General features: G+C 39.1%; 1 protein-coding gene across 2 annotated transcripts in view; it reads left to right on the forward strand.

Annotated features, from left to right (window-relative positions):
* Positions 1–23,491, forward strand: part of Chpf (Chondroitin polymerizing factor) — a 172,082-nt gene that overhangs the window by 49,008 nt on the left and 99,583 nt on the right. For both annotated transcript variants that reach the window (XM_089597907.1, XM_089597908.1), the window contains exon 2: positions 10,238–10,545. In XM_089597907.1, coding sequence (XP_089454033.1) covers positions 10,238–10,545 — 308 coding nt within the window. The remainder of the gene's footprint in view (positions 1–10,237; positions 10,546–23,491) is intronic.

Below are 23,491 nucleotides of genomic sequence, written 5' to 3' on the forward strand. Positions count from 1 at the left end.
TTCATTTAGCCCTACTCGCTCTCTTGCTTAGCAGACTCGCATAGGTATTGGTAACTCCTGGCTTTCAGGTATACATTTTTGTTCTACCAACACGTATTAGTGCATACGAATACTCTTTAGATAAGCAGCTGTGTCCACGCGCGTTAAGACGATTGTTGGTTTTTATATTCGAACTTTAGCCTCCGGTGATAATTCCCTTTCGCCTGGCGGCGTGGTTTTCCCTATGAAAGACCCACCCGGTATACAAACCCCATCAACAGCCACTTAGGCTTGGGGTATCATGAGTTCAAAGTGGCGTGACAGCAAGCGAGGTCAATTACCTCTCGCCCTGATAACCGGAAACTATCACCGTGCCCTTTTTACCGATAACGCGCGTATGATCAGCTACTTATTTACATTTTTATTATATTCGCTAGCTTGCCCTTTTATTTTATGTTGACACATCATGTTGGGATCTCGCACACAGGAATCAAGCACCTGTCGATCGTCCCTTTTCAATCTTCGCGCTCACACATTATTCAACATCCCCTGGTCGGGCTCATTTCCCCTACTGTTTGGGTTGACTGATCGCGAGACTTTCGTTCCATTCTCAACACTCCTCCCCGTACAAGAGGCAGGGTCCGCTTGTACCTCTTCGTGATATAACACAATCAATTTGTTAACTGTTCGCTCGTACTCTGCACCTCCGGAGCGTATTTTCGCGGAACGGATTACGCCGTCTGCCCCCGCGTACACTTCTGTGATTGAACCTATGCGCCACGTATTGCGGGGAGCTTGTCCATTAATTATCATAACTAGATCACCGCGCCGGACATTGTCGGTCATGTTACGCCACTTGGGCCGCGACTGCAACGTTCGTACATACTCCGTCAACCAACGTTGCCAGTAGTGATCGGCTAGAGCATTCGCATGTTCCCAATCTTTTCGTGAGCAGACGCGCGGTACATACTGTTTTGAAAGGTCGAGCGCGCCTGAAGAAATTCCTATCAGAAAATGGTTTGGTGTTAGCGCTTCCGGTGCCCCTGGATTCACCGACACATGTGTCAGTGGTCGAGAATTTACAACGTGTTCGGCTTCTACTAATAGCGTACACAGTACTTCTTCGGAAGGCGCTTCGTCTTTCAATGTTGCTGACAACGCGTTTTTGACGGACCGTACCAATCTTTCCCAGACGCCACCCATATGGGGCGCGTCTGGGAGGTTAAACACCCATTGCATGCCATTGGCAAGCGCGTATGTTCTTTGCTCCGCTCTATTTATCTTGGCGACCTCCGACCGAAGCTCTGTGCACGCGCCTCGGAAGTTAGTCCCGTTGTCGCTATATACAAAGGCCGGATGACCCCGCCTGGCCGACATTCGTTGTAGGGCCATAATCGCCGCACTTGCCGACAAACTGGCCGCAATCTCTAAGTGTACTGCCCGCGTAGTAAGGCACGTAAAGAGCACACCCCATCGCTTGACCTGGCTGCGCCCTACCTTTACCATCATTGGACCGAAATAGTCTATTCCGCAGTGGGTGAACGGCCGCTGCTTGAAAGCCAGGCGTCCTGCCGGCAAGGGCGCCATCAGAGGCGTTTTAGGCTGTGCACGGCGCAGTTTGCACGTTAAACATTTATGAATAATGGCCTTTAGCGCTGACCTTGCCCCCAGGACCAAGTATTTCTGCAGTAACTCGTTCACCACTGTCTCGTGGTTGGCATGTTGGTACGCCTATGGAATTCGTGTACTAGAGCTCGCGTTGTCGGGTGTCGTCTGTCTAACACAACAGGTTCGTGATTATAATTTACTCCCTCTATTCGCGTAACGCGTCCCCGGATACGCATTATTCCTACTTCATCGACAAACGGCATGTACTGGGAGAGTTTGCTTTCCGCAGGTAATTTACTTACGGTTCTGTTCGAGTGCTGCAAGTTCTCGTTTAAAACTGTCTGCTTGAGTTTTGCGTATGACAAAGTCTTCAGCAACCTGCTGCTCCTGCACGGGATTAGACTCAAAGGGTATACGCGCCCATCGCCGAAAATACTTGAGGATGGCTACCACCACATGACCCCGCCACCCTAGTAAGCGTGCTACCAACGGTACATACTCCTCCTATTCTGACACTGCCGCGACTCTCTCGCACCGACTTTCTAAATTCTCGATGGACTTTACTGCCGCACTCGATAAGGCTCCCTCCACAGGCCACTGGCTTTCAGGCTTGTGTAAAAATTCGGGTCCCGAGAACCAGTGCTGCGCGTCGCTCTCGCTCATGGGGTTTCCTCTGGTGGCTAGGTCTGCGGGGTTTTGTTTAGTGGGTACCCACTTCCAAATCGCGTCTACAGTGCGTTCTGAAATTTCGCCCAGACGGTGCGCGACGAACACTTGTCGCGTACGAGGATCTTTCTGCAGCCAGTGCAATACCGTTCGTGAATCGGACCATAAAAAACATCGCGAACATGGGATTTCAATTTCGGTCCGGACCGTATTTAAGAGCCGTGCCGCCAATACTGCCGCTTGTAACTCTAGTCTGGGTACCGTCAGCTGTTTGTCCGGTGCGACTCGTGACTTCGCCATCAACAAGGCGACATGTGCACTCTCCTCAGTGGTTTCGCATCTAAGGTAAGCACACGCCGCGTACGCACGAGTGCTGGCGTCGCAAAATACGTGCAACTGAGCGTTTTCATATATTGATCTCTTAGGCGTGATACATCTGTCGACGCGTATCGTATTAAGTTTCTTAACAATGTTGAGCCACGCGAGCCAATCCCCATATTCATCCTCGCGCAACTGGTCGTCCCACCCAATCCCACTGCGCCAAACTGCCTGTAATATCAATTTAGACTTCAACGTATACGGTGCTAATAGGCCTAGCGGGTCGTATACCGACATCATGAAACGTAAGTATTGCCGTTTTGTAGGCCGTTCTAGCCCGCTGAGTAAAGATGGGGGTACATGCTTTAATCCTACATTAAATGCTAGTGTGTCGGCGTTTGGGTCCCAGTGCATTCCGAGTACACGCTCTGTATTTTTGTCACAAAGCGCCGTCATTTGGTTCGGTGATTTCATCGCGACCCTCTGTAAATCACGCACATTTAAAGTTTCATTGCACGCCCAATCATGCATCTCGAAGTTCGCGTGTCCATTAATTTCGATGACGTCACAAATAAACGTTTCTAACTGCCTGACGTCTGATCTGCTCACGAGAAAATCATCCACGTAAGAATTAATTTTAATGCTTCGCGCTGCTTCCGGTTTCCTTTCCGAAAAACATTGGGCATTAGTATCTTTTATATAGTGCGCACTGCATGGCGAAGATTTCGCTCCGAACACCAACCTCGTCATTTCGTACGTGCGCGGATAGTCGGTTCTGGATGGTCCCCGCCAGAGGAAACGAAGCGAGCCGTGATCTTCTTTACGCATGTTCACGCGTAAGAACATGTCTTTGATATCAGATTTACAGGCGACCGCATATTGCCTGAAGCGTAATAACACCCCTGGGAGCGATTGGATGAGGTCAGGACCCGTGTCGAGCTGATCGTTCAAACTAATACCATTCGTCTTAGCGGCCGCGTCGAAGACAAGTCTAACTCTGCCCGGCTTTGACGCGCTAGTCACGCCAAAGTGCGGGAGATACCAAATCCGCGTAAGTAGCGAGTCGTCTGTCACCTCTTGTGCATAACCCTGAGCAATGAATCGACTCATTTCGCCATAATAAAGACGCGCGTAGTCATTATCCCGATCCAATCTTCTCTCTAACGAATACAGTCGCTTCAGAGCGGTCTTGCGACTATCGAGGTTCGGGGCAGTGTCATTACGCCAGAGTAGGCCTGTCTCCCACCCCCTAGTTAGTTGTCGGCTGCTCGTTTGTAATATTCTTATTGCTCGCGCATGCGCTGGGTTCACGCGCTCTGCCTCCCGCACTCCTATACTCTCTACCTGAAAATACTCTCGAACTAAGTTGCTAAGTACACTTAATTCTTCGTCGCAATTCATACAAGGGATCTGTACTGTCATCACCCGAGCTCTTTCCGGTTTATTCGGTTTTACGTGACCGTGTACTACCCACCCTAATGCAGTATAAGATAGTGCGACTCCTACATTGCTGAGACATCGGGTCTCTCTACTCATTAATATCTCCCAATTGTCTTGTCCGATTAACACACACGGGGTCACATCCGTATAAGGTCGAATAATCACGCTTAACTCTTTTCCCACCCGTAATACTAGCTCGCGCGGTAAAGACTGTGTGGGAAACGACATTGCCGATACCGCTAATGCCCCCTTTATCGACTGTGGATCTCCCGTCCCTTCGATGGTAAAGTTCACGCGTCGACATGGCGTCGGCGCGTTTGTAAAGTCTCTAATGCCCTGAATGTTAACGATAGAGGGTGTCCCGTGAAGACCCAACAGACTAGCCAGACCCTCAGTAATCAAGGTAATGGTGGAACCATCATCTAAAAATGCAAATGTTTCATGGGCACCAGCTGGTCCTCTAACGGTTACTGGAATTATTTTAAGCAAGGCAAAGGGTCTAGCTAGTCATGACGTCCCAGGTACATCCTCCGCCTCTCGCGTTATGTTTACTTGTTCTGTTCGGCGCGATGGCATACCACTACTCTCCACGCGGGCTTCTTTATGTCGATGCAGCAACGTGTGATGTGGGCCTGAACAATGTGCGCACGTAACCTCCAGACAAGCTCCTTGTAGATGACCGACACCCAAGCACTTGTAACACCTTCCCCATCGTTTGGCCAGCAGCCATCTTCTGTTCACTGGCTCTCGCGCGAGCTCACGACAGCTGGCCATATCATGGTTATCGCGCTGGCATATAGGGCACGCAGATCGATTCACAATGTTGCCCCGAGTTCCTAGCCCACTTTCGGCGGCTAACATCACATGTTGTGTTCTAGCGGTTCTAGGTGGCTTCCCGCCTAGACCGCCTTGTTTGGGTTCCGCGGTCTTCAGCCCGAATAAACCTCCTGCTACCGCCAGTTGGGCCTCGCGATACACAAAGTCGGCTAACCGCTCCAGCTCTGCCTTTTCTCCGGGATTCTCCGACACGTACTTATTGTACGCGTATTGAAAGATTTGCGGCAGCTTCGCGCCTATTCCGTGCACAAGGTTCGGACTACACAAATATCCTGTCAAACCTAAGCTCTTAAAAGCGGTGACTGTATTACGCAGGCTGGACGCGAATTGCGGCAGGGACACTTCCCCGCTCTCTAAGTGTGGCAAATCGTTTAATTATTGTACAAGTTTGCGCGCTATAGCGTGGGCATTGCCATAATGCAACTCAAGTGTTTCCATGATGGCTGCCGCTCCGCGACCTGTAGCTAGCAGTGCCTGTACCACTTGCCTCGCATCTCCTTGTACCGCCGTAAATAGCCTCGCGACATTTTCGGCGTCACTGTAGCCCCCGGCATCAGTACTCGCATTGAACATCTGTTTAAAATGACGCCATTCCAGTACGCTGCCGGTAAACAATGGCAGAGTTTTCGCGTCGGTGAGTCGCGTTAACAAACGCGATTCATTAGCCGAGCTAGAGCGGTCTTGTAATGCGCGCAAGGAAGTTTCAAACACTCCGGCGAGTTCTGAGAGTAACTCCCGGTTACCTGAATGATTTTGCCCGTCGTTACGCGTAGACTCTGCTGTTGGCTGTGCTTGTCCACCCACTGCGCGTTCTAGGTTCTCGCCCTCGCCATTCTCGTCTTCCACGTCCTCCGGCTGGCGTCCATATAGACGTGCGAACAGCTTATCGGTGGTGGTCAGGCCTCGTATTTTCTTGGCGGCGTCGCCTTCGGACTCGTTCGCCTCATCTCTCTCTTGTCCAAATCGCCTTTTAGATGCCATCTTGTTGCTTCTTTACCTTGTTAGATCCCGTCTTGGTAATTCCCGGGCTTCGGCACCATTTGTAAGGGATGGAGATCGGGAATCAATCAAGAATAGAGAAGTCAAAAGTCATTTTTATTAATACACTCAGATTTTATTGTTTTTTTTTTGAAAATATAAAACTCAGAGCCAGGAGCCCCTACCTACCGTCTACTTCGATGTCCCTAAAGTTACTGCCCTGTCCCTCCTTCGTTCGCATCGCCGCGCCCGCCAAGGTTCCCCTTCTCCTCCCGTTCATTTAGCCCTACTCGCTCTCTTGCTTAGCAGACTCGCATAGGTATTGGTAACTCCTGGCTTTCAGGTATACATTTTTGTTCTACCAACACGTATTAGTGCATACGAATACTCTTTAGATAAGCAGCTGTGTCCACGCGCGTTAGGACGATTGTTGGTTTTTATATTCGAACTTTAGCCTCCGGTGATAATTCCCTTTCGCCTGGCGGCGTGGTTTTCCCTATGAAAGACCCACCCGGTATACAAACCCCATCAACAGCCACTTAGGCTTGGGGTATCATGAGTTCAAAGTGGCGTGACAGCAAGCGAGGTCAATTACCTCTCGCCCTGATAACCGGAAACTATCACCGTGCCCTTTTTACCGATAACGCGCGTATGATCAGCTACTTATTTACATTTTTATTATATTCGCTAGCTTGCCCTTTTATTTTATGTTGACACATCATGTTGGGATCTCGCACACAGGAATCAAGCACCTGTCGATCGTCCCTTTTCAATCTTCGCGCTCACACATTATTCAACATCCCCTGGTCGGGCTCATTTCCCCTACTGTTTGGGTTGACTGATCGCGAGACTTTCGTTCCATTCTCAACAATACTAATTAGAAAACAAAAAATAATACCTTCTCCTTTTGCCTGTCATAGCAGCTCGATAGTACCTGGAAGCTGAGAAACGTCTGTCATCGTAAGGTAACAGGTAGCTGATTCAGCATGCTAGGATAAACAAGCTCGTTAGTAAGTTATGTTTTGATGTTCCATTGTACGTACGGTATGTGGATGATATCCTCATATGCGTGCCTACTAAATATATCAACTATACCAAAAACATTTTTAATAGCTATTGTCCTGAATTACAATTCACTGTTGAGACATGTAACAATAACAACAGCATCAGTTTCTTAGATTTAAAGATTATTATTCAAAAAAATAACACAGTACTAACTAATTGGTACCAAAAACCCACACACTTAGGCCGATACTTGAATTTTCTTTCCCACCATCCAATAAAACATAAAATAGGTATCATTTACACACTAGTAGACTTTTCTATTAAATTAGCAGACACACAATTTCATAATTATAATTTAAAATTGATTAATAAATTTTTATTAGCTAACAACTATCCTCAAAGATTTATTGACAAATTTGTGAACAAAAGATTAAATACCTTGAAAAACATGAATATGATCGACAATAGCAACAGAAATAAAAATAATTATAAATTAATCTTATTAATACCGTATATTCCCCACTTGCATAGTCATATTAAATATTATTGTAAGAAGCTTCACATTGGTCTTGTTTACAGTTTAAACAATAAATTAAAATCGATCTTTTCACTTGGAAAAGATGTAACTGAGCCACTCGATAAAAAAAATGTTGTTTACCACATACCATGTGCGAATTGCAACTGCTGTTATATTGGTCAAACATCGAGAGCTGTAAAGTTAAGAATGACAGAACACAAAAGAGACATCGAGAAAAAAAAGAATACATCGGTACTATCACAACATAGCATTGAATTTACACATAATTTTAATTTTGATAATATTAAAATTTTAGACATAGAACAAAATTACAAAAAGCGCCTTTTTTCCGAAATGTTAAATATACATTACTTTAATAATAATATTAATAGACAACAAGATACAGAAAAATTGAAAGATTGTTATAGGTCTCTCGTTATGTCAATTAAGTAAGGTAACTAACTTTATATACATGATTCGAGGACCCCTTTCATTCATAGTATTAGGAAAACATGAACTGTTTATGTGCGTCTCAAGGAACTGCTTGCGATTTTTATTCGATTGTATTACGTGCGTGTACTATGTCATTTGTATGTGTGCAGGGTATAAAAGCAACTTAGCTTGAAACTCTGACTACATTACGATTTTACATCCCTTTCGTAAGAGTCAGAGGTATGTTATACATGTAACTTAATTTGCGTTTATTATATTTTACTTAAATTTGTATTGCAAAGAATTTTGTTACTCATAGATTTTTGTACCTCATGAGGGCCAGGACGTTGTCCAAACGGCCGAAACGTCGTTTTGTTTTTTAATAAATTCAAAATATGACAGTACCACCATTGGACGTTGTTTTTAATTAAATGTAATTAATGTCTAAACGTGTTACAATGTCTGACCATATGTCTTTTCCTGTCTGTTTTTCTTGTTTTGTATCACTGACGAGTGGGCAGTAACCGGTGTCCACGCAGTAAAGCTTATTAAAAAAAATTTTTAGTTTACATATTAGATGTATCAGTTTTCAACCCTATGAACCTTTAGCTAATTTATTTCACTTTGAATAGTTTTATTCTGTGGGAAGAGTAATGTATCGGTAAGCATGTCTTTGCGCATTCTACAGTCACGTTAATATCAAAGTAATTACAAGCTAAAATAAGATGTTGAAGTTAATTTCAAATTTTGATCTCTGGTCACAAAGCCATGTTTACAGCGGCATAATTTCTGAGCATCAAAATCCTACTAGAGTTTTTGGCACTTATGGTTTGATGTGAGCGTGTACCTGCCAGGAGTGAGGGGGTAAATTAATTTACAGATACTTCAGAATGTCGACATCACCAAAATTAAATAAATTATCCATTTCAAATCAATGTTAGCATGCTTAGCATCCTCCGTTTATCAGTTGTGTTGCATTTTTTTTAAAAAAAAAGAGTTTTTATCGGTGGACACATCCTGTACAGCATTCTTCTTTTTTAACTAATGGAAATGTATTTTATTTTATTTATTAATCACGAAAATTTTATCGAAGTCTTACACAAAAATTTTATGTAAGCAGTTAGAGTTGAAAATACTTTCAATTAAATTTTGCATGTATTAAAAAAAAACTTTATTTATTTCTTTGTTTAATTTATGCAGATTTGTACAAAAAACCTTTGTGATTTGGTAGAAAGAGAGAGAGAGAGAGAAGGTTGAAGGTTTTTATTTATGACCTTAGGGTAAAACCCCATCTGGCTTGTTAGGATTGTACAAATGTTAACGAAAAGCATGATGCAGTAAAAAATCGCTCTCTCAACAAATGATGCAGTCACTATAGGTGAAAATTAACAAATATATAAATACAAGTTCGGCAAATCAAACAAAGGTAAGGTCAAAAAAGCGGGTAATACAGATTAAACTGTAAAAATAAACAAGAAATAAAGTAACACTAAATTCACAAGATATCGTATAAGCAGCTTACAGGTACCCACACGGCAACAGCGGTGCTAAGGCTAAGTCAGGTTTGAGAGGGGGGTAAATATTATCATATTCATATCGAGTTTGCCACGGGGAAGGATATATGGTGAGGGAAGAGAAAAACATGATAACTATTGATCAGTAGGCAGACCCTCCTCCACGACTCGGACCTCCCAGTCGTGTATATCAAACTCCAACAGCCTATCAAAAAGCAAAGTCCTGAAAGCAGTGAGCGACAAATCAAAGGAAAAAGGCGCAATCGAATTCAGCAGGTATGATGCCTGTACATGAAATGAATCTCTGAGTGCCTGTGTGCGCTGGTTCGGTATTTGCAAGGGGAGCAAAGCTCGACGGGTAGGCACTCGGGCTAACGGACGATACTCAGTTAGCGAAAAAAGCGAGAACAGGTAGTCAGGGCATTGATGTTTGATGGTTTTGAACGCAAGTAGGCCCATAAAAAGTTGACGCCTTCTGGCCACCGATAGCCATTGAAGTTTGAGCCTATGCGGGGTAACGTGCGCTCTTCTAGGGAGACCACCAACAACAAAGCGCACACAGGCATTGAGCGCTCCCTGGAGCTTTAAGTTCCTTGTTGCGTCTAGAACTGTATACACCGCGCAGGCATAATCAAGGTGAGAGAGAGAGAGAGAGAGAGAGAGAGATAACATGTATCCCAACTAGCTGAGCGTAAGACCTCACTTTTTTTACTTCATGCGAATTGCATAGTAACTGTATGCCAAAAGCTCGTATTTATAATATATAATTATGTATTTTACTGTTTTATTTTTATTTTTATGATTTATTTTTACTGCGTGAGACTACCTTAGTCCAAGAGTCCTTAGTCCCAAATAAACGTAACTCAATTTGTTTTATTTAACTACATGCTACCTCCAGTAGAGTATGCTCCAAATTTTATACCTTTCTCATGTATTTTTGCAGATGGTGGTATATTGCTAAGCAACTCTATGATTAGGAGGATGAAAGATAATTTAGATCACTGTGTCAAGATAACGTATTCTTCCTCTGATGATGTAAACTTTGGACGTTGCGTGCTTCACTCTACGTTAATACCTTGCACAAACACGGCACAAGGACAATCGTTCTCGTCAACGAAACTTAATACTACATTTGACTATCAAAATAACTTCAAAGAATTGATTGCTCAAGAAAATTTTAAAAACTCTGTAACAGTGTTCCCAATCTTTGATCATCTACTTATTTACAAATTGAATAAATACTTTGCTGAGGTATGGTTATATTTTTATTGTATTTGAAAAAAGATTGTATTCATAGAAAAAGTTTATTTTTTGAGCCAGAGAAAAAATACATAAATTCCATAAGTAATGAAGTAGCCCATAATAAAAACATAACCCACACATCTACTTAAACAAATCTACTTTTGTCGAGCTTGCTTAATGAATATGCTTAAATTATTGTTGCAGTTTTTAGGAACATTTTTTCGTTGTATATGATTTTGCAATTATAACTTGAGCATATTTAAGTTTAGCAAAAGATTGATCCGGATTTACACTACTTTTTTTACAAAAAAATAGTCAAAACGATTTTTTACATACTGATTGACATCCTAGTTGTGATAATTAGATATAAATTAAATAAAAGTACCAGTTTTATATGAATATAAGAGAAGAATGTACTGTAATATAGGTACAGAAAGTTACAGTCCGCTCGTTTACATACTCCGAACATGGTAGTACCTAACTGAAGCGATTACTATCGTCAAGAGTGTCGCTTACCTATGCTTACATGCACATGCATCCACACTCTCGAATACCCGCGCTGTAGTCGAAGGATTACATTTTTGAGCACATGGAATTATATTTTTTTTTGTACAATTTAAATTCTTTATTTATCGATTTTGCCGCTGCTGTTCCGATCTCGATAAATTTTCTACGTTAGTTTCTTAACGCTTAAAATTGTATTTATTAGATACATTTAAAGTTTTCCTTCTAATTCACCTTCTTGCGACTTTTGGCATGCTTAAGACTTTTGTGACCCCTAAAGACTGTTTCTGTCAACTTTGTTAAGTTCTACTATATTTGTTGGCAAGGTAGTTCGACGTCTGATGACCTTAAAAAAGACCGGTGAGCTTCTTAAGTAAACTCTTTCTTGACTTCAGTTAACAGCAATTGTGACTGCCTGGATACCTGAGGATGATATTCTCTGGCCTGCTGTTGAAGCCCCAGACTGATCGGGAGAAAAATTACAAAGTCCGAAGCTTTGGAACTAGTTGTAAAGATCTTTCCCAACGTCTCCTGGTATAACGCCGAAGACGTTGGTGTCTAAAGCACCTTTTTTTTGCAGACTCAGTTGTTCAAGTGATTTAAGGTGGAGAGATTGGTTTGTGACACTTGCCCGTTGGAGACTGTCCCGTTAGCTTAAGTTTTTTTTCTCTTCATAGCTGTTAGGTTCACCCAGCGCAGACCTTGGAGAGGATCAGTGATTCCTGGTTGAATGCTTAAAGTCGAGAGGGTATTATAGGGTCGTCGGTCACTGAGGTTCCCAGCCTTGCGAAGAACAACTCCGCTCGTGACGACTGCCAGTGAATGGCTGACTTGGTTTAATAGTGGCCGGCTTTAGTTAATATAGTCTTTTAGTCGACGAATCGCTTCCGGAAATGGTAGTAAAAATGTATTTGTTGGCAAGGTAGCTTACACTTAGGTGGCCCTTAAAAGAACCGATGAGATTAATGGTTAAGTAGGGAACGTAAATACTCATAATGACCCTAAAAAGCGTCAGTGGTGAAACTTCCAGCTATTCCTTACTATAACTCTGACCCTTGAAGTCTCTATGTACGGACTCAGTCAAAAATTATTAGCTATTGTTCTAACTATAAATTATAGCTGTATTTACAGCTATAATCAGCTACAATAATAGCTATAATTGACTACAAAGTAGCTATAATCATGTACAAATAATACCTATAAAAAGTAGCTGTTTACAGCTATAAATTTCTAGCGAATTTTAATTAACAGAATTTATTCAATAATCTTTTTTTTTGTAAGGTATATCAGTCATATGAGGTGATATTATCCGTATAATAACACTAAAAGTGGGGTGTTCAAGTATTTTTAAACAATAAACGAAGAAACAAAAAAATGTTACTGTTAAAATTTTTTTCGTGTTACTGTTAAAATGCTATATACCAGTAGCCTATTCATATGATATCCTGGTGAATAGGTCATATTAAAAACACCATCTAGATACCCAGGAGGAAGTGAGAGTGGAATCTCGAACCTGAGCCCTTCAAGCGGGAAGCAAGCACTCTATAACTCCGAACGCTACACGCTAACTACTGTGAAATTAGGAAGTACCTGTAGCCAATATCATACTGTTGGCAGCTTTGCTCGACTTTAAGAACATACTTATCTTAATTACACACAGGAAATATTTGGCTTGCAGCTAACTTAACGATAAGACTATTTCTCGGAGACTTAGCCTAAAGAATTTTGTTTTGAGCATTTTGAGATACACATGTCTCGTTTCCGTTGTTTTAACGACTTTTTGACTTATACTTTTTAGTAAAGCTGCGGAGAAGGATGAAAGAAACTTAATTGAACCAAAACACATCAGGGATACTGGTAAAAATACTTATTTTTCTGTTTTTGAACATTCGAGTATGTAAATCTGACGTAAACAATAGCGCGGACACAAAGGCTTTTTTTTTCATTAATGTTATTATAGAACAATCTAAGTCTATAATTCTTTACATGTATTTATGACGTGATACTAGTACGTATACAAATAAAAAGCTCACATTATTATGAAATCATAGAAACTGTTCAAGTGCTGCCCTATTCAAATAGCTTGTGTAAATGAGCTCTCTAATAGAGCTATATCATAACCACATAAAGACAAAATTTCCCGAATCTATTTTTAAATTAGAAAAATAACTTATAATTTATGTATCTAAAATTGTACATGTATTACATAATTTACTTTTTTAATTAAAAGAGCCCATCTGTCTCTTAGCTAATCCTTCGACGTATACGTGCTGTAAATCAATTATATATAAATAATTATTTGGAAAACAAAATTAAGTTTTTTACTATTTTAATTTAGATAACATAAATCTTTCAACAACAGAATACCATGATGAGATTAATACTTTAGAATTTAGTGTGAATAATTTCTTATAACATGTATACGAAGCTATTTTATTGACTTCAAAATTCGATAAAAAAAATTTCAAATAATTTTAGATGATCTGTGATGGCTTATAAAAACTTTTTTTAACAAAATTATTTTATTACAGAATAAGAATACATCATGTCGAATATGATTACATATGGATATAAATTAGAATTATTAGTTAAAATACTTTTATTACTAGTAAGTCTCAATCGTGTACCATTATCCAACCCGTCTGATGTATTCAAATTTTTAAATAGCATTACTATTGTATCAATTTTTAAATTAAGTTCATAATGTGGTAAACCATCATGGATACTACTCAACATTTCTATTGAAAAGTTTACATAAGTATTGTCTGACCTATCAACCTTTTTATACGTTATAATATCTATGCTGTCATGAGTTTTAGTTTTTCCAGTTATTTTTCAAGAATTTTATTATTTTAGAAACCGGTGTACTTGTTATGCGATGTCAATATTACACTATTAACCGAACAACTATTGAAATCACTAAATATTTTAGAACTGACATTATTTTATACCCATTTCTTGGAAATACTGAAAGTTTTAATTTCTCCTTTCCCAATTATCTTACTAATATATAAAGCAAAGTCGCTAAAACCGTAGTAATCACTAACCACGAGAACTACTTAACCGATCCGGCTGAAATTTTGCATACTGATTCTTGACACTTCTTAGATGGTTTTAGTATAGTTTTTATCTCGAAAAAATTAATAACAAAAGAAATAAATAAGCTTAAAAATTTAAAAAAAAACGCTAGCTTTTTACTTTAGTTCGGTAGGATCCACTAGGTTGTGTAGAAGTAAAATCGAAGCTATCTGCAATAAGTGGGTTCAATTATAATATCCTAGAGCGAATTTACGAATACGATAGTCATTTACTGGCAGTGCACCAAGAGAAGAGTTGTGAGCCATGAAGCTGGGTGTTCCAGCTACCGACAACACTCTTTTCTACTAGGCAAGTGACTTACGTAAAATTCCATACCGAACCACCAAGATTAATAAGTACCACGAATAAAAGGCGTTCTGAATGCCAACGTCTCCAGCGTAATACCAGGAGACGTCTAGCCAGAGCATAGTCTGCTCTAATACTTAAGGATTTTATGGCTGCTTTTCCAACCGACCTAAAGCTATCAAAGCAAACTTTGCTACAACAGAAAGCTAGGGAAAACAACCTGGAAGAGTTCGGGAAGCCACATCAACTGGAAATTTCATTAGCCTTCTCCTTACAGGTTCGACCCAACGGCATACCTACAGAAGAAGTGTTGTCCAGGCCCACTTCCCCAACTTACGGTAAATAGTTGTTTATACGGGGAAAGATCCGAAGACGAGATATTCCTCGACCAGCAGCGTGCGTCCCTGCAGCATAGTCTCCGTATGCATAGACTCTGAGGGTAAAAGTCAAGTCACAGCTAGTTTTCTATTATCAAGAATAAAAATAATCATAAGGAATGACTGGAAGTACCACCACTGGCCCTTTTCAGGGCCATCATAAGTATTCAGGTTCCCTACTTAACGATCACTCGCATCGATTCTTTTTAGAGCCACTTAAGGTTAAACTACTTTGCCAACAAATACATATTTACTACCATTTCTGGCAACGATTCGTCGACTTAAAGGCTATAAAGCCGACTACTATAAAACCACGTTAGTCATTTACTGGCAGATGTCACGAGAGGAGTTGTTCTTCGCTAGGCTGGAAAACCTGTTGACCGACGACCCTATATTACCCTCTCGACTCTAAGCATTCAACCAGGAATCACTGATCCTCTCCAAGGTTTGCGCTGGGCAAACCTAACAGTGAAGCTATAAAAGCAAAATAAACTGGAACAAACGGGACAGTCTCCAACAGGCAAGCATCACGAACCAATCTCCCTATCTTAGATCACCAAAATGACTTAGCTCTGCAAAAAAGGTGCTTTAGACACCAACTTCTCTAGAGTAACACCAGGAGACATAGGCAAAGATCTCTACAAATAGCTTCAACGCTTTAAACTTTGTAGTTTTCCTCCCGAACAGTCTGGTACCACAACAGCTGGCTGGAAAAGATTGTAATGAATCATGCATAGCAACACAGCAAAGCGTAAACATGCGAGGGAGGGGGCTAGTGTCGGGAAGGGCGTTTAATCAAACGAAGTGATCGCGCACTGATCAAACCGACAATCTCTCGTGTGAGGTTGACAAGTAAATCCGCTCCCGAGAGTGCAAGAAAGTACAGGAGTCGTTCGATAGAAGTAAATTTGTTGAGTTTATACTTTGTAGATTTAATATGAGAATAAGGAGATACATTCTCTAGCGGTTTGTATTCTCGTAGCGTACCCATTAGTTGGAACCTTGCGCACCATAAGAGGCTTCGTCACGAGATCCGTAGCAGGCTCCACAGCTAGAGTTCAATCTGTGGAGGAATCCTATCAGATGTATAATCGTAGGAGCTACTCAAAAGATCAACGAATTCAACTTAAGAGCGACCACGAGGCCTTGCTGGATCTCTTGATACCATATAGGATCTTGATATATATATACATATATATATATATATATATATATATAGTGAGTAGTATTTTCCTTTTTGATTATGCTAAATCTTACGTATTTTCCTATAGTTGCGGGTCTGCGTTCAATTACCTATGTCGCAGCTGAATAATAATCAGACGAGAAAAAGAAATTGTAGAAAGCGAGGGAAGAAAGTACAAGAGCGGTGTTCTTCTTTCACTTAGTTTTTTTAATTTTGCACTGTATTTTCGTTTAGTGGTAAATGGGGAGAAATATTTTTTTTTTTAAGGAAATCTGTTGTCGTTAAAAAAAAATGATAATAAAAATAGTGATAAATTCTTCAGCCGATATGGGTGGGAGTTTTATTTTGTGTGTTTCCTGTGTTTTTACAAAGCCTACTAATAAAATCTCTCTGATTTAAGTTTGGTATGCAAAAATTTTCCTAGTCCACTGCGTATTTAAGTCTGTTATCTCGCGTGATTTTTGCCCGAGTTTTAAGAAAAGAAAACACTAAAAAGAGGAGCAAACGAAATAATAAATGTATATATATAAAAAATGAAATTTTTCCACAACCTTATCTTCGTTTAATAGTGCCATCCCTATCTTGCCTCGGGGGTAAGGGATAAAATTGATTTTATTACAAATGTACTTACGTGCTTGTCGATATGCACTCCAATAAGAACACAATTTTGAGGACCGTTTCCCTTCAGCGCTCGGTGCTTGTCTCCTTGACCCTGTGATTATCTGCAATTGCTATTCTGGTCCTGTCAGCTGCTGGGCTGCTGTCACCACTGCTTGTAGAATGTAACTGGAACTGTCGTCTTTGATCGGATCCTTGGCATCTCGATTTTTTATCGTCGTGTTCTCGTGGCACTGCACTATGTGTGCTTTTTGGCGGAATTTTTTAAAACGCTTTAAATAAAATTTTTTTAAAATTCCGACTCTTACCGTATGCCACACCTAGCACTAAAACTGTTGCGTGGGAAAGAGATTGATAAGGGAGTGCGTCGCGAGAATGATCAATACTTGTTTCCTTGAAGACTTTTATTCAGAATTCCACATTTATAAGGCAAAATCTTGGTGTGTTTCCGTTCTAGGCTGGTCGTGTCCTCCCGTAATTATCACTCGGTGTCTTGATTTGATAACACTCGAGTTCCTTGGTAACACTCGACCCTCTTGATAGCGATCAAATTTCGAAGAGCGCGAATACATTCCCGAATACTTGACTGCTTGACTGTCGTGATTTGAAACTCGCTGGGCCTTATATTACCTTGCGCCCCACCTATCGATACCCTCTTGCTAAAGTAGCCTTGTTGTTACTAGGGAGAGTCAGTATGATATGCCTTGCATATCGTACGTTACAATTGTATCAAAGTTGAAATTTCAAATCACGATTTTTGCACTTTTTTACACTATAACTTGGCGAAAAAAATTGTTTAGGTCTTTTAACCGGTGCCCATCGATAGATAATCAAATAAGGAACAAATTGTCTTTAGCTTTTTTGAATTCAATCACGACAAAAAAAAAATTTAAGCGAAATTCTAGGGAAAAAATTGGTCACTTTTCACAATTTGTTTAATAACAAATAGAGTGGTCAACTTTTCTAGGCAAAGCTATTTTTCCATATTATAGGGTCATATTACGAAGCGATTCCCACAGTTTTCGTCGTGGTAAAAAAAAATTTCTTATCGGCCATTTTATCATGCTTCATCTACATGACTATAAGCATTATCACTATCATGAGAAAGTTCTGTGTATACATCTACAACCATTTTATTGGTTGAATTTTTTTAATAATATTATGAGTAGTAAGTACACATTTTTCTCATGCATTCGCATTAAAATATCTTGATCAAAAGGCAATGAAATATATTTTATACTGTGTATTTCTTAGAGCATTAGCTGCTGTAAACTGCAAAGATGCAAAAGCTCTGATATCGAAGACGAAAACAAAGTATGCATCGAGGCGCTGTGTTCTTAGATGTTTCAACACATCTATAAACTCACCAAACCTTGTGTTTTATCGCTTTCCAACAGCTAATATTTTATTTTCTCATCGTGTAGAGAGATGCAACTCATGGCTGAAGTTTAAAAAGACAAAAAACTCTGATAGTTCTTCCTAGACGCCTAGTAGTAATGGTAGTATTTGCAATTAGTATTTTATTGGCAACAAGAAATCCAACACCTCTAGGAGCCTATTTAATATCAGGATAATGGACTGTAATATTTAAAGAAGCGAGATAGATGCTGAATTAGACGGGGACGAAAAGAAGCGAGAAAGATGTGATCAACGCAGTGGTTGAATGAGAGGCAACACTTCTCAACTACTCAAATTTTCATTAAAATATATTAACATCTTACACACACAAGTCGATGAAAACATTATGAATTAAGTGGTGAAAGTGAGAAACGAAAAGAAGAGTAGCATTATTGATGCTTACTCTAACGCGCGAGTGAGCGGACTGAAGGCATTGCAGCAGCAACCAGTAGACGCAGTGTTAAAGAGAGACAGCTCTTAGTCTCAGTGCCTTATGATAATGAGGGCTCTTTGCGCTACTGATATCCCGCAAAATTCAAATTATAAAATTCAAAGCTTAATTCAGAAAATAAAAAATTTTATGTTATACGGCCCAATTTTTTATTCGACGTTACAGCTAGGACAACCTTTAAGAATAATTTCTGAGAACGCTATTGCAAAGGTATAACAGAAAAATAAAACGTGACGCGAAGGATGGTGAAGAAAGTAAAATAGTAAAAGTTCATATGAACAAGGCAAATCACGCCAGCTTTAGATTGTTAAGATTCTTCTTGCAATTATGACCACACGTACCCAGATAAAAGTATTGATGTAAATTTTCTCGACGAAGATAGTGATACAAGACAGCTGGTTTTAACACGTAATATGTTTAAGTTCAAGTTTAATATGTGGTATGTCCAAAATTTAAGTACGTGTAAAGCTTAAACATAAACTTGTGTACCTGTATCAAACAAAATAGTGTTTGTTTCAACGACTGTAAAAGAAAAAGAAAATCAAACACAAAATGTACTCGTATTTCAAAGATTTTATATAATAACAGCTGATCAAGAAATGAGTGATGTTGCTGGAGTAACACCTCAAGTTTTCCAGTTGCTTTTGAAAATCTTTAAAATTAATGAAAGTATTGACGAGCGATCAAAAACCAGTGTGAAAAATAAACTGCTTATTTTTCTAATTAAAAAGAGAAGTGGACCAACTTTTGTCAGCGGTAGGTGTACAATTTTTTTGATGTAGAAGTACTTTGTCCAGAATATTTTACTCTACTTTAGAATACTCAGTAAGAGCTTGTGAGGACTTTGGTTTTTAGCCTAGAGAAGAAGTTCAAGAACTGATAGCTCCCATGTTTAAGCCAGATTATCATAATTGCAGAGTAATAAAAGATAAAACAGAGTTTGTCGTTTAACAACCATCAACTGTTGAGCAAAAAGCTCAGTTTTTATCACACTTTAAAAAAGGTTTTAGAATAAAAGTTGTAGTTAAGGGTACACCTTGTGGATTTATTTCTCTGCTAAGTAAGGCTTACGGTGGGCGGGCAACAGATGCTCCAATTACTATGAAATCTGGACTACTAGATTTGTTAGAACCTGGTGATGTTGTTCTTGTTGATAAGGGTTTTCCACAAATTATGACTCCTTTATACAACTGCGGAAAGGATGAACTAGTAGTTATGCTTCCGTTTTTGCATGATCACGATTTTACACATAAGCAAGTTGAAGAGACTTACCAAATTGCAAAAGTAAGAATTCATATTGATCGTATAATGCAACGTATACGAATTTATAAGATAGTTACCACATTTACATTGGAAATTTTACCCTATCCAGATATTTTGTTTGTATGCTGTATCCTCGTTAATTCACAATCACCAGTTATTTTTAAGAAAGGTCAGACTCTGAAGTAAAATAAAAGATAGATTGGGTATTGTTGTGTGATTAATATCGTACAATAAAATAAAAATCAAATAGCCTCGTCATATATTTTCATTAGTTTATTTAAATGAAATAATACAAATAATTGCACAGGTATACAACAATTTTTTAAATTGTTTGTACGTAATCAAGCAAGCTAATATTTTGATTAGTATACATCTGTCTTTGTTTTAAAAATTGCATAAAGATAGTACTAATACTATGTAAAGTAAACACAGTTTTTACGTCGTGGCTCGGTGACGTAACATTTGCGAGCGAGTATTTGAATGCAGCACGCAGCGCACAAAAAGCAAATGTGCTTGGTTTATCAGTGTTTTAATGCAATCAAAATATTAAAAGTAATTTATCAGCACCTTCACGTATAATGGACGATTCAACGTCGACAGCTCTCCTGCGATGACCGTTGAAGTGCTTAGGTATTTCGTTGATAATTTATATCGCGAGAAGAAAAGCTCAATTAAATAATTAGCAAAACTTTATTTTATTTATTCACAAACATCACAAAGATAATCGAAGCAGTTAGATAAATGCTTACACGTATGACTTGTTTGATTAATACTAGTTACTTGATTACTGGTCAACTGCTTCTCGAGGAAAGAAGACGAGCCTGCAGAGCGTAATCCTATATTTAAACCCTAAATCGGATCAATAGTTAGGGCTGGGACTGGGGGTGAGTCAAGGAGTAAAGGTAAATTTTATTAACATATTCCTGGAAAAAAGGTGCAGCTGCAGGCCTAAGCCAGATGTTGAATTTGGTGTAGATGGGTTAGAAAGCGGGAATTGTTGGTGAGCAGGCGATCGATCGATCGTGCGTTGGTATTGATCCGTGGGTGCGGCCGCCAGGCAAGGGACGCCATATGGTATGGACGTTAGCGACGTATTGTTACCTACGGTGGGTAGACGTCACTAAAAGTGACGTAGTCAAAATAGAAGGAACATTTTTTAATTACAGTTAAAGGTGCTTTGCTTTAAATTAAAATATTAAATTCCTTACTGCTGTTATAATTATTAAACAAAGCTAGTAAAAAGGATTTGAAGCAAAACAAATGTAACTTCTTTCACATTTGATACAAAAATGTATCATCCCTATGTATACACACTAAACAACTGCTACAGGAAGAACAAGCATAAAAGTCACATTCCATGAGACCAGGGGTCTGATCGGGGCATTCAATATCTCGCAAAAATAAGCATTATTTTCGATAATCCCTATAAAATAACCAAAAATAACGATAATGCGCATGCGCAGTTTAGGAATTATCGCCGATAATCGACAAAAATGCTTACTTTTGCGAGATATCGAATGCCCTGATCAGACCCCCGTAGCACAAATTTGAAATTGCACTTGTAAAACAAACAGATACTTAACAGTGAAAGTGTTTGGCTTGTTTTTGCAATTAAATGGACATTTCACTATCAATAGCTCAACAACCTGGTCAGTCGTTACAACTAATCCATCAGGGCTTACACATAACTATGGTTGCTTTTGTACCACAAATATGCCTATACTTGTAACAATACAATTATTTTCTCTTGTGTACTTACTGATAGCTCTTATTTCATTAACTAAGCCACAGCCCATCGATTTTGAACTTTTCTTATTATTATTCTCAAGAAACTCATTTGTAAGTTCTTCACATTTTTTTCTGGTCATACTTTTTACTCTGTGAGCTTTCGAACTTAAGGAGGTACCTCAGCCACGAAGTTACCGAATAGATTTTGTTCAAACTTCGTACAATTAATGCTGTAGAAATATAGAATACACCGTTGAATTTTTGTTGCCCTGGGTTAGTTAGTTAAAGAGAAAATTGTAACATGCACTCTAATGGAAAAAGTAGAGGTTATATGAACATTTTTATAAATATCTTGAAAGTTACCGAACAGATCTTGATGAAAATTAGGGAGGATATAAATAAACATACGAGGAAAAGTATGGTAAAGAAATTAGGTAATTAGCTCACCTCTGAATTCAATGATCAATCAATTATTAATGACACTCACGGGACTTGTTTACTTTGATGCCATGTTGTGTTGGCGCTGTTGGCGGAAAATACGAACATAACTTCAAAAAATTTGGCTTGGCAAAACATGAATTTTTTTTTTCGTTGTTAGCACATAATTAAGTAACACTTGAATAATTTAATAGTTTAATTAATTATAAATAATTTTGGTTACATAAGAAATACTTTCGAACAAAAAATTACAGACTATTGATGACTTGAGTGTTGATACTACTTCCTTATCAATTTAGTATTCGGTCAAATAATTAGTATTTACCCTGCTTATCTTATGTTGGGATTTGGTTACACGAATCAGTCCTTTAGAATCTTATCCAAACAAATCTTCAATACATTTTAAGATATTATTAGTATATAAATTTATAATACCTGAGAATAAGATATAAGCATTTAAAATTTTCTTCCCAATAAAAACTTATGTTTACATATGACATCTGCTCTTATAATAGTACGTCATCTACACGTCTCATCGAAACATTTATATAGCGCTAAGATTGGTAGCCAAGCATAGTAGCATTTTTCTACCGACATTTCTAGGTTGGTACTCTATGGCTGAGGTACCTCCTTAAACTGATTCGAACATATTCAGCTTCATATTTTATTGTTGTTTTGATTCACTGTTTTCATGCAATAATTCGACAACCTCATCTTCATTGCAACTAACATACTTTTCATGAAACCTAGGCTCTTCTCATTATTGATTTGTTAGTATATATCAGTGCCCTCCGGTGAATTTGGAAATTCAAAGTGATCAGTGATCCGTTGGGGGTGAAATGTGAGAAAATAAATAAATACAAGTAAAGTGTATTTAAATTTTCTTGCGTTGATTTATTAATGCGCAACGTTTCGCTGACAATATGCGTCAGCCTCATCAGGCTACAAAATTAAAATTAAAAACACACAATGAGTGATCTGGAAGGCTCAAACACAAAAATACAATAAATTTTTATGTAAATTGTTACCGCAGGTACGCGAGAATTCGTAAGTTTGGTTGACTTACTCGTCACCTGTCGTGCTATCGACTGACAATAAATTACAACAACAAGCCAGCGCTTATATAGGCGGAGCCGCAAAGGTAGACGGTAAAGGGCGATGAACTCGATCGGGACATTTAAACTTTCGTAGTAAAGGAAGGTATGCTCTATAAAGGAAAGCACATCCTCCTTTCTGTTGATGTTGTGTTTGTCGAGTTTTATATAAAGCATTTCGGAAATAATTGTTTTTTTGTAATTGGATTCTTTGTCAAGGATTTTAAAGTTATCCCAATCGAATTCATGGTCAAAATTGATTTGGTGTGCACAAACAACGGAATCAGAGTTTTTACTTTTCATATGTTCACTAATGCGGACCTCCGCCGCTCGCTTTGTTTCACCCACATATGACGCAGGACGATTTTTACAATAAAACTTATATACTACATTTGTCTGTTTATGTTTATTCGTTGTATCTTTTCCTAAGCGGACGATATGCTGCAGTTTATTGTTAATAAAAGGGTAAGTGTGAATATTATAGGGTTTTAAGGGGGCTCCAGTGGGAGGAGTTAGG

This window comes from Copidosoma floridanum, unplaced genomic scaffold, assembly GCF_036245765.1.
Source record: "Copidosoma floridanum isolate Cflo_tuat_1 unplaced genomic scaffold, Cflo_Japanese_pri ptg000040l, whole genome shotgun sequence".
Classification (NCBI taxonomy): domain Eukaryota; kingdom Metazoa; phylum Arthropoda; class Insecta; order Hymenoptera; family Encyrtidae; genus Copidosoma; species Copidosoma floridanum.